This window comes from Nicotiana sylvestris, chromosome 10, assembly GCF_000393655.2.
Source record: "Nicotiana sylvestris chromosome 10, ASM39365v2, whole genome shotgun sequence".
Lineage (NCBI taxonomy): Eukaryota > Viridiplantae > Streptophyta > Magnoliopsida > Solanales > Solanaceae > Nicotiana > Nicotiana sylvestris.
In genome coordinates, this window is record NC_091066.1 from 113470303 (window position 1) to 113482774 (window position 12472).

The 12472-nt window shown below is 36.0% G+C and overlaps 1 protein-coding gene across 1 annotated transcript; it reads left to right on the forward strand.

Annotated features, from left to right (window-relative positions):
• Positions 1 to 2442: 2442 nt before the first annotated feature.
• LOC104212273 (protein PECTIC ARABINOGALACTAN SYNTHESIS-RELATED) lies at positions 2443 to 12071 on the forward strand. Its single transcript, XM_009761496.2, has 11 exons — positions 2443 to 2939; positions 4401 to 4451; positions 4531 to 4621; positions 7055 to 7131; positions 7336 to 7424; positions 7671 to 7790; positions 10230 to 10346; positions 10432 to 10575; positions 10664 to 10787; positions 10881 to 11072; positions 11364 to 12071. The coding sequence occupies exons 1-11, from the start codon at positions 2610 to 2612 to the stop codon at positions 11721 to 11723; spliced, it is 1695 nt and encodes a 564-aa protein (XP_009759798.1). The 5' UTR covers positions 2443 to 2609; the 3' UTR covers positions 11724 to 12071.
• Positions 12072 to 12472: the final 401 nt, after the last annotated feature.

The following is a 12472-nucleotide window of genomic DNA, read 5'->3' on the forward strand; positions in this document are numbered from 1 at the left end:
ACTAATAGGACTCATCGTCGAGTAGTTGATCATGGCCGAGGTCAAGTATCTGAAGGAGCAGTAACAACTAGTTTAGCAATCAGATTCTTTAAGAGAATATTCCGTAGGATATTCTTTGTACTTGTAATTTTAGGGTTAATTGGGGGTGTGTCCTTATAAAGAAAAAGAGGAACAGGGTAAAAGGCATGTAATATTCTTTGATAAGAGCACTCTTGAAAAACAAACTCTCTTTGGATTAATACAAACATCACCTTTCTAAAGATATTGATTGTTGTTGATTATTCTATACTTTTTCCATCAGATCCGAGAAAGTCTCTAATATTGTCATATTTGTCTATCATTCATCATTGTCAGAAGGAAGAATCATCCACCGCATTCAATATTGGGTGAATCATTCTCCTTACTTACTTTAGTATCATTTATTATTATTCAATGTTTGATATGCTTGATATTCCTCTCTCATTGTTGACATTGAAACATTAAACACACGTTACATTTATTCTCTCCCAACACTGTTCAACATCATTCACATGGACTGATTATAGATCTGAAATTATTATTATTAACTAGGTTTAATCCCACATTGTACAAAATTAGTCAAACAAATATATCCAAAAAATAGAGCATGAGTTAGTTACAATGAAGTTGTATGGAATATAATTGTGATTAAATAAAAATAAATAGGAATCCAAGTGATCAAAGGATTTTTCGCGATTATTTCTAATATGGTTGAGTGAATCATCCACTTTGGTATCTTATTGAACAAAAATGGTGATATTGTTCCTCCGGATCTTTTTCCCATGAGAGTTAATGAGAAAAATCTAGAATGGATTGTTACCTATGCCTAGATCACGGAGACACATTAGTGTTTTCTTCAGAAAAATAACCTAAAATTGTTTCTTGGGGATTTAGAACAAAGTCACGGGTTAATCAAAAAATTTACCTACAAATTTTACCTAAGAATTTTACGGAAAATTTTCACTAGAGTATTCACGAGGATTTCTTGCATAAAAGTGTTCTTATGGATGTACTTTCAGATTTTCATCGTGATATTCTTGCAGAATTATCGTATAAAATTCCTAGGAAATCACATCTGTCCACAAGTTATGGCCTAAAGTTTCCCAGATCCCATTTGGTGATAAAATTTGGGAGTTTTTTTTCTTCAAATTTTGTTTCCAAATATCTATTTGTTTATAGATTTTAACCATTTTTGGCAGATTTTAAAAATAAAATCTTCAAATTCCAAAACAGCTCTAGAGTAATTTTTGAAGTTTTCTACTCACAAAACTTCAAATTCTTTTCAAGTGGAATACATGTCCAAACACAATTTCAACTTTCAAAAACTATTTTTCATCTCATCTTCCAAAACTCATTTTTTCAAGTTTCAACCAAATCTATTTCCAAATGCTAGCCTAGGAATTTACATGAAGTTTTTCATAGGGAATTATTTGCGGACTCTTTTCCATGAAAATTTCCAAGTAAATTATTTTTGTTCACACTATTTAACAAAAAATTTCTTGTGCAAGTAATTTACATACAAATATGCAATTCTTAGGTAACTTATCTAAGAATTTAAAATCCCTAGATAACTTAGTTGGAGATCTATATATTTCCTTATACGTCCAATTTTACATTGCACTATCCAGAGGAATAATAATATTGACCAACAAAATTCTTAATCGGAAAAAAGTCAAACGTATGAAAGCAAAATACATCGGGAATATCATCTATAAGAAAGTATCAGTTGAAATACGCTTCATTACATATAAACATATAAAATCAAAGCAAATAAGAAAATATATGTATCTAACTGAAATGTAATTGTTCATCTTCGTAGATTTAGATAATATCCAATCGTCTTGACTATGACAAACAAGTAATCATATAATAATCAACATTAATCATTTACAGAAATTAGCACTTTATTCTTTCATGTATCATTATTTACTGAAATCTTTATTATGATAAAATTGATATTATTTTATGAAATCATTCACAATATGAAAGCGAAAAACTAATTTCATAAAATTTATCTACTCCACGTAATAATGGATTCATAATAGAGTGAACAGTATTGTGGGAAGACTCACATCTTGATGTATATCAATCGGCTAAATACATTAAAAGATTAATTGAGTATAAAATTTGTTAAGTTTTTATTTTATTTGGTTGTCCAAAAGTCGAGTCATTAAAATGAAATACCCAGATTAAAAAATTTAAAGGAAATGCCTATATTCTTTTTGAGGCGTTGAACCAGAGGGAGATGATTAAATGAGCATTTCTGCATCTTCTCCACATTTAAGGGGTTAGATCTCACTTTTCTAAATATCAAGGGCTTTATGTGAAACATTTACCCGTCAAAACACACACTCTTCTAACAAGGTAAGAAATTTTGGAAAAAAGAAAAAGAAAAAGAAAAAGAAAAAAAGAAGGCAAGAGATCACCGATCTGGAACTCAGAACACACACTCTCTCTCACACACAGTAACTGAACAACTCAAGACCATCGCCGTTTGCCGGAGCCAAACTCTAGAACATTCTCATCTCTGTTAAAGTTAACTACTCGCCGGCGACCGGCGAAGCAAACTGGCGTTCAGTCCGAAACGAGCAATGGCGGAGCTACGCCACTCAAGCTCGATCGGAAACCGAGTAACGGCGTCACCTAGGAAGCGAGACGACGTCGTTGCTTCTTCATCTCCTTTGGTTCCTGACAACAACAGTGCTCCTAACGTTGACGATGACGATGACGATTACCGTGGCCGTTATTATCCTCGAGATCGGTTCCGTTCACTCTTCTCTTCACATCTTCAACCTCTTTTCCCTTTCTTCTTCCCTGATGACTCGAGGTCTCATCCTCACAATTCAAAGATCTCGCTTTTTCTGCTCGTCGTTATCATACTTTCGCTCCTCGTCGCCATTTCCTCTGTCGTTCATCGATTGGTAAGCCTTCATTCTATCAATCTCAAAACAAACATTCTCACACGCATAGTCATATATACTGTTCTAGTTTGGATAAGGCTTAGATGTTACTGTTATGCTCACATTAGGTTCGGGTAGGAATCAAGCGTGAGATATAGAGAAAGTGTATGTATTTTAGAGAACACGTGATTTGCCTTGCTTGACAAATTACTTACCAGTATTGTAATGAATGAGTCTGTATAGAACGGAATGGAATAGAGGATTCATACAGCTGACTTCACCTAGTTTAATGATTAGTCAATTTGAAGCGAATAGAGATAATAGGAAGTGATTTTGATCACTGTTGGTCAAGTTAGGACTTTGACTTCCAATAAATGTTTACCAGCCAAAATGTGCATCGACTAGAGATAATAGGGGAATTCCTTTGGATGAATATTGGTCAAGTTAAGACCTTAACTTCCATAGTATGTTTAAGTAATTCCATAATTTGGTAATTGCGAGCCAATCTTTTAGAGGTGTTCTTATATGAACACTAACATGCCATATAGCTGGAGTTTGCTTTATATTATCCCTGATATCAATCGACCGTTTAAGCATCTTTCTTCCTTGACATTCATCATATAAAAGATTTCGTTTGTGGTATTGAATCATATGAACAAAAAACTTGTTACTTCTGATTTTATATGTACGAATAATTAGTTAGTATTAAGTACTTGACGATCCTAAATTAGATTTGCTAAATTTGACATCTCGGGTTCCTATCAAGAGGAGAGAAATCATATGGAATTAACAGTTCTATCTTCGGAATGGAAAATTAGTTAATATAATAGTTGTTCTGGGTAGTGCGTATTGGAGTGACCAGATTGATGCATCTAAATCTGGATACTGGGAGTGCTCTCTATTAGTAAACCTTGTATTTATCTCATGGTTGGTTTGTTTACCATCATTAGCTTCATCACATGTCAGTAGATGAGAGAATGTTAAACTTAAAAGAACCTGGGATTCGGAGGCTGAATGCCTATGCTTCTCTGGTTACGGATAGTTTACCCCTCATCTGTTTTGATGCTTGCTTTTCAACAATGTTCTTGAGGGTGGTGATAATTAAAGCTCATAGTTCTTTTTTATACGTAAATTGAAGCACATAGTTTTCAGCATCAGTTGTCAATGGTTACGTGCGTAGCTACCTCTTTCCACACTAATAGTTCTTTTCCCATAAGTATGAAATAGGTTATAGATTTCAAGCATATAATCTGAATTAAAAGGGAAGGTTTATGATATGAATTTAGATTAGATAATGCTTTTCTAGATTAAAGAGTTCGTCATCGGGACTATTAATTGTTTTGTGTGGTTGCTACGATGTCTTTTTGATTTGGTTAAACAAAATATTGTTGAGAGAATGTGTGATGTACTTTCCTATTTATTGTTCTTTGATTCTAGCAATTTCAGTTTTTGAAGCATTGTTTGTGTTATTTTTCTTTGTAGAATGCCCCATATTTGTGCAAGAAGGATGGTATAACTCTTCAGTGTCCACGGGTGAGTTCTTGAAAGACGTACTTGTTGTATGTTACTACATCCTAATATAGTCAACGCCCAATCTGTCTACTTTAATCAGGTGAAAGAGTCTCCTTCCTTGTGGGAGAATCCTTATTCATCAACAACCTCATGGAAGCCTTGTGCGGAGCGACGTGAGGGACTGATATCGGGTATTCTTCTGCTCTTTAAATCTAGATCTGTATGTTTGCCTTGTCATATCTTCTGGTCGGGGAATTTGGTACATATACTCCTTCCCCGAGACGTGAGGAACTGATATCGGGTATTCTTATGCTCTTTAAATCTAGATCTGTATGTTTGCCTTGTCATATCTTCTGGTCGGGGAATTTGGTACATATACTTCTTCCTTCTTTAGGTTTATGAGTTTAGAGGATTTGCCTCTTACTTTCCCCTGTTCCTGGAGGTGATGGTGCAAGGAAAAAGGAGAGAAAAGGATCTTTAAGGTTTACACTCCGACTTTTATGTATAAGATACAAATATCTTTTAAAAGATAAAAAGAAAAAACAATATATTGGACGAACCTTGCAACTGACTGAAGCCTGATTTTAAGTGAGAGCAAGGTAATGTGGCAGATGTTCTTGTTTGAACCGAAATGTCATTTAATTACCGAAATGGACAAAAGAACAAGGTATGTAACCTAAAAGGTGAACATCGTTCAGAAATGGCAAGTTGTATCATCTTACGCAATTGAGCAATATTGCCGTTACTAATTTAACTTATTTTTGTTGTTAATAAGTTGATTTGTTAGGCCAATTGGATTAGACTTTGACGAGTCCTCTTCTAAGATGTTCATGGAGTGATCAGAGAACTTATCAAATTTTAAGAGTAGAAAGAAGTAAAAGTTCCTCCAATGGTAATTCAGAGATTTAATAGAGAGTTAAGTGTGAAAATATTGGCTAGTGAAATTGTGACTGATATGTGCATGAGTTGAACCTTCCTCCTTTGGTTAGTAAGTGAGATTTCAAATACTAATGTTAACAACCTGCTGAAAAGAGGGGCTGCTTGTAAAGCTTTGAGAGATCTTTCTTCTTAAAAATCACATGGATTCAAATGTTTATAATGCAATATTCCTCCTTCTAATGGAGAAGGATAGAGGGGCAGGCCTATTATCCACTAAATTTCTAACTGTGTGCTACTGGCCTTCAGGGATTTCTCGGTTATAAAAAAATCCCTCCCTCCAATACTGGATCTTGAATTCCTTGACGTGCAACTATTCTTTTGTCTTCAAACAAGAGTTACTACTCCATCTCCTTCCTGACATCTTAACAAATGGTCCAATTTTTTCAAAATTTTTCTCTTGGGCTGGAAGCCCTTTCCTTCCAGTTTCACTTCTTTCTATGTGATTTGAACTGCTCGTCATACTCCAAAGGCCTCCTTGTACCATGCCCTTACAAGCATTAGCTTTTTCACAACCCATTTTGTGTTCAAATTTTAATATTAGTGGTTACACAAAATGCAGAATCCTTCTGCTTTTACTGCAGTCAGTGGTGAGCTTTTCATTTTTCCTTTCACACTGATGAAAGAGGAAGTTCATCTAGCATCATTTTCTGAAAGGTATTCTAGCACTGCCCTTGTCAATTTGTCTTGTCTTTTCAAACGCAGGGCTCCTGCTTATTCCTTATTGTTTTGGTATTGAGTTGTTGGATCCTAGGCCGCTTCTTATGTCTCATATTGAACACTTTTTTATGACCGAGAGATTCGTCTGGAGCTGACCCTTTGGGCCAACTGCAGCCTTAGAAACTCTCGAATGATGAGTCCACCCCTCTACCCTTCTCCACTTAAATGCTAGAGTTAGTTTGCTTTGCAAGGCTCGAACCTGTGACCTAAGACACAAATCGCTCAACCTTTGCCAATTAAGCTAACCCCTGGGAGCGTCTCGTATTGAACACTTTGAGGAGCATAATGTGGAAACATTGTGCATGACAGCGTCTTTAATCTATGCTGGTGGTTGATGTAGGTTGGACAACGTTCTACAGTCCCTTGCAAACAACTAACCCAGAAAGCCCAAATTTAAAAGACAGCATGATCTATTGAAATTATTTGCTATTTTGGTTTCTCTTATGTATTTGTGTAATTTTCTTTAAATTTGTAGTTACTATGTCTTTTTGGTATAAGTAATCTATCTGCACCTTTTTTCTTCTTCTCGCCTTCCATTTGTGTTTTTCTCTTTAGATCATTACGTTCTGGAGCCTGGAAATGCTAGTTGTTTCCCACCTAAACTCTTATAATGAATTACAGCTATTTAGAGTAGAGTAAATTAGCAGGTCATTCTTGATACAAAGGTGTGGAACTCTAGGAAGCTTTTGTATGTCGTGTGTCATTGAGAAGTGGGAAAGCCGAGTTGGTTTGCCCATTCATGAAACTTGTAGCATTACTTAAGAAGTTGAAAAAATGGTGTAACAGGTTTCTGCCTGATACTCTCTTGTTTGCCAAAATTTATTCATCAAACCTCTTTGGGTTGGATGTATCATTGATGGCTACAAACCTCTTGAGCTTGTTGGAATACTTTGTCCGAATCGAATAACTGATCACTTATCCTTTTTCTTCCTCGTTTGCAAAATAGTGATATAGCTTGGTATTTGCAGATATTCCATCTGAGAACGCAACAAACGGTTATATATTCATACACGCTGAGGGTGGTCTAAACCAGCAAAGGATCGCTGTATGTTTCACGTCTTATGCTATGCTTTTGTCTGCCATCTTTATATATTTATCTCTGTAAAGTTTTAGTTTTTCTTATTTTGCAAGTCAGTTAATGTATTGAAAACTGTCTATTATAATTGCTAGGTTATCTGTAGATCTATGAAATCTGTTGTGTTTCTCAAAGGATTTGTACCCCTTTAATCAGTCGTATATTTCTTTGCAGATATGCAATGCTGTTGCAGTGGCCAAAATTATGAATGCTACCCTTATCTTACCTGTATTAAAGCAAGATCAGATATGGAAAGACCAAACGTAAGGGAAATTTGACTGAAGCAGCTATTCTTTGCTCATAAGGATGGGATGTTGTAAATATTTTATATTGCACCATAGCGAGTTTTTAGTCAAACTGCATATAATTCAAAATTGACGTTTATGGTTATTGTATTCAGTTACTTGTTGCAAAAAAAATTCCAGAGTAAAAATCATTGTTTTGTGAGAATTGTCCAAAAGATTGGTAAGACATTGATTATTCTTGATACGAGTTAACAATATTTGCAGGAAATTTGAGGACATATTTGATGTGGATCATTTTATTAACTATCTGAAGGATGATGTGCGGATTGTTCGAGATATCCCAGAGTGGTTTACTGACAAATCAGAGCTGTTCACAAGCATAAGGTATGGTCCCTAGCGTGTTTACATTAAAATTTTTGGCTGCTAATTTCATTTTCATGGCAGCAGTTCTAAGTATATTTTTTCAAACTAGTCCTAAGTATGAATTCCCTGACAAAATTTATCAACATGGTCAGTGGCGTACGCAGAATTTTTCGTAAGCGGTGTCACATTTTTTTATAAGTAGACAAAGAATTGAATAAATAAATAGTTACTATAGTAACCTCATATTAAAAAGGCACGAAATCCAAAACATTACTATAAGTCTATAACTCTCTACGACTAGTTTTTCTTTTTTTTTGAAATATATCAATAAATAGTCTTATGAAACAGCACTAAATATGTCTTTTTTCTAGAATTATTTGATTATACGTATTGTCAATTTTATTAACAAGTGTATTCTAGTTCAACTGGTTCTTGTTGCTCTTTAATTTTATGATAGGTCAATGGTTCAAGTCTCAGTAATACAAACTATTTCTTAATAAATAATGTCTCGAAAATGATAAAAACATAAAGTATGCAATCAAACAGATTCGAGCTCTTGACATCAAGATCACATTAGTAGCACTTAACCACCAGACTAGTGACACTTCTTTGTTTAAGCGGTGTCACCTCTTTCTTTTTATACAAATAATCTGGTTTTGCCTATGCTTATACATGTACATTTAATGAATCTTTCCGATGAAGCGGTGTCCCGTGACACCGCTTCCAATAAGGTGGCTTCGCCCCTGAACATGGTGACCTACAAATTCAAGTTTACCTCATAAAAAATCCCCAGCCGCCTTTGGCGTGATGTAGTTCTAATGTTACATGGACTTAGGTAGGAAATAGTGAATATGGATTTGGATCTGATAGTGATGTATTCGGTTTCTAGTTGATTTTTTGTTTTTGAACTATCCTTTCCATATAAGTACTTGTACCTTTTGAAAACCCGCTTGATTTGGCATTTGTATGTTAATGTAAGTGAAGAGTATGTGTAACAAGTTAAAGTTGCTTTAATGGTAGCATGTATTGGGTGTGGTCTCAAGTGCGTGGCTCCTTAGTACGGCCATTGGAAAATGAGAATCCGCCTCTCCATGAGAAACCGAATTAGTTATTATTCCCAGCAAAATTTTTCTAATCGCCATGGTACCACAGCTACAGGATTTGTGTCAAGATTTTCTAGAATTATCTCAGTTATGCTGAAGTCTAAGAGACAAAGTGATGAGGAGAATTACCAAAATGGACTTGTTGATTTTCTAGAATTATCTCAGTTATGCCTCATGAATCAGCTTTGTTGATACCATAAATCACACGAGAACTCTAGAGTGGCCTCACAGCTTTGGGCGGTACCGTGCTCCTTTACTTGATATCGTTTGGACACACTTGAAGACTGTGTTAGGCATTGGCAAGTTGGAGAATAAGCCTAGGGCTGAGTTGAAAGCAGCATGGACAACTAGTCCACTGTTTTTTTCTGATGACATTGAATGTAAAATAGGAGAATATTTCAAGGTACCGAGAATCAAAAGGAAATAAAAGAGGTATGGCTTGTCTCATTTATACTTTCTACATAAAGAATTAATAGATGTTTGAACAGATAGTTGGATGGGCTTGACGGGAGATTGTGAGTAGCCTTCATAAATGCATTAATGAATAAATAAGAACATAAATAATTTCACAAGAGACCAATTGAGTTGCGGAAGTGTAAGATATGCTGTATAACAAGATGTCAATGAATGATATATATGGCTTCTTTAGTTATTGATTGGATAAACTAGATTACAAGGAGGCGAAACATATGGCTTCTTTAGGATTTGATTTCTTGAGATGAAGCCATTCTCAGGAAGGGGTAGGTAATAGGATGACAAGGGATGACACAGATGACTTCTTTAGTTTTTTCTTGATACGAAGTAATTCTGTGCGAGAGAGAGAGAGTTATTAAGCTTCATGGTTAGTTGTTCACTATAATTGTTGGTGTTTAGTCTTACATTTACCGGTAATTGATTTAAACAGATGTCAGATACACATAAATTCATCTTACATGAACCATATTACTGCACTAATGTTACGACATTTTGCCCTACTTGTAATTTTATCAAATTTCAAGCTCTAGCAAAAATTCATCCGTCACATTTACTTTTATCAAATATGTTATACCTTGTCAACTTTGTGCTGAAAGCCCTTTTGTTTTCTAACAATATAGAAACCCCATCAGCGCAGTCTGATAGATCTTTTATTGCTTCATGAAGGACAAGATGGAAAACAAGATTGTTGAATCATTATTTGTCTTCATTGTGTAAAACATTCTAATAGATCAAGTTTGCAATCTTAGATTACATTCTTAGAGGAGGAACCTTTTTATTGTTCCAAGTAGTTGCTGAACATGAGAATATAGTTGCTATTTCATTTACAACAGTGTGTTACGTTTTGCATTTGTGTTTCTAAAGCTTGTACAATGGCTGCCAGGCGTACAGTCAAGAACATTCCCAAGTACGCTTCAGCAGACTTCTACATAGATAATGTTTTGCCACGCATCAAGGAGAAGAAGATAATGTCTTTAAAGCCTTTTGTCGATCGACTTGGGTAACTAGATTTCCATACTCCTCTAATTGTCCTGATTTTCCTTTAACTGGTATTGACCTGATAAACTACTCGCTGTATCATCCAGGTATGACAATGTTCCTCCAGAGATAAACAGGCTGAGGTGCAGGGTCAACTATCATGCTCTGAAGTTCCTTCCGGAGATTGAGCAGATGGCTGATCAACTTGTTTCAAGGATGAGAAATCGCACTGGTAGTTCAAATCCTTTCATGTGAGTTATTGTACTTGTAACTGCTGTTAAACATGCTGTATCATTTCTTCTGATTTATAATGGAGCTTAAATTGTTTTGTCAAACTAGGGCTCTTCACCTGAGATTTGAGAAGGGAATGGTGGGTCTATCATTCTGTGATTTTGTTGGAACAAGGTCCGAGAAGGCTCTCATGGCTGCATACAGAAAGAAAGAATGGCCTCGCCGGTTTAAGGTTACCTGGCTTATGATCATTATCCCTATAAAGCCGAAAGTGACCATGCATTTGTGATATATTTATCTTCTTTTCTGTTTGTTTGGCTGGCAGGATGGTGCTCATTTGTGGGCATTGGCCCTGCAAAAGCGCAAGGAAGGACGATGCCCTCTTGAGCCTGGTGAAGTAGCTGTGCTGCTTCGGGCCATGGGTTATCCTAAAGAAACTCAAATATATGTTGCTTCTGGACAGGTCTATGGTGGACAGAACCGCATGGCACCACTGAGGAACATGTTCCCAAATCTTGTAAGCTACTTGCGTAAACTCTGATCAAGGAACCTTTATCTATATCTTGCTCAGATTATATTTGCTTGTAGCTAATCTTGTTGACTGCTATGGCCACTTTTAAAAGAAACATGGGTGGAAGGATTTTCTGTAAGAGACCCTTGAAAGCTTCTGGAATTCACTTTTGTCCTTTTAATTTGTTTAGTGTCAATATCCTATAGACATGTTTTACCCAGCATATTTTAATGTACCAGGTGAAAGGATTTGCGTGATTCTGTATTGATTAAAATTATATTTTGGGATCTGTAATAGGTTACAAAAGAGGAACTAGCTACAAAACCAGAATTGGATGGTTTCAGGAAGCACGTGACAAGCTTAGCAGCCCTTGACTTCCTAGTCTGCTTGAAGTCTGATGTATTTGTGATGACACATGGAGGAAACTTCGCCAAACTGATCATAGGATATCGTAGGTACATGGGTCATCGTCAGAAATCCATTAAACCGGACAAGGGTCTGATGTCCAAATCCCTAGGGGATCCATATATGGGATGGGCTAGCTTTGTGGAAGATGTTGTCGTAACCCACCAGACCAGAACTGGTTTACCTGAAGAAACGTTTCCAAATTATGATCTTTGGGAGAATCCTCTGAGCAATTGCATGTGTAGAGCCTGAATGAACAACCTTTATTGTGAAGAAAACCCCCAAAGTAGTGCATCCTTCTAGAGCTGGTGCACAAGGAATTGCGAAATTTTCGCCATTAACACAGCCAGAATTACAAGGCAATTTGCACATGGGATCACATAATGGATGGAATGTAGCCTCTGGGTGGATAAGAGTATTAACACAAAGAGTTGCAGAAACTGCCTTTAGGAGTGGTCTAGCTGCCCTGCATTGACCACCTGTGTTATGATCTTTCTTTAGGCGCAGACCACTGCAGTTTTGTATTCTGGAATATTAATTTATTCTCAATTGTTTCATGATATAATGTATATTATTGCAGTAATAGAAAAGCGTCTTTCATTTCGCTTGAACACAACCCAGATTGCATGCATCCCAGGGGGATATGGTGCATCACGAGATACGCAAATGTCTTCATTTGGACAATCAGTTAGCTACATCCCCCATCCACTCCCCAACAACAACAATAACATCCCGGTATAATCCCACAAGTGGGGTCTAGGGAGGGTAATATGTACGCAGACCTTACCCCTACCCCGAGGGGCAGAGAGGCTGTTTCCAGGAGACCCTCGGCTCAAGAGAGCAACAAGAGACAATATATTAGTACTATCAATAGACTCATAGTAAATAACATAAAAATACATAACATAAAATAACAAAATAACAACAATATAAGAAATATAAGAAATACGAAAAGGATGTAAGGTATACTAATATCCTAATATCCACTCCCCAAATTAGAA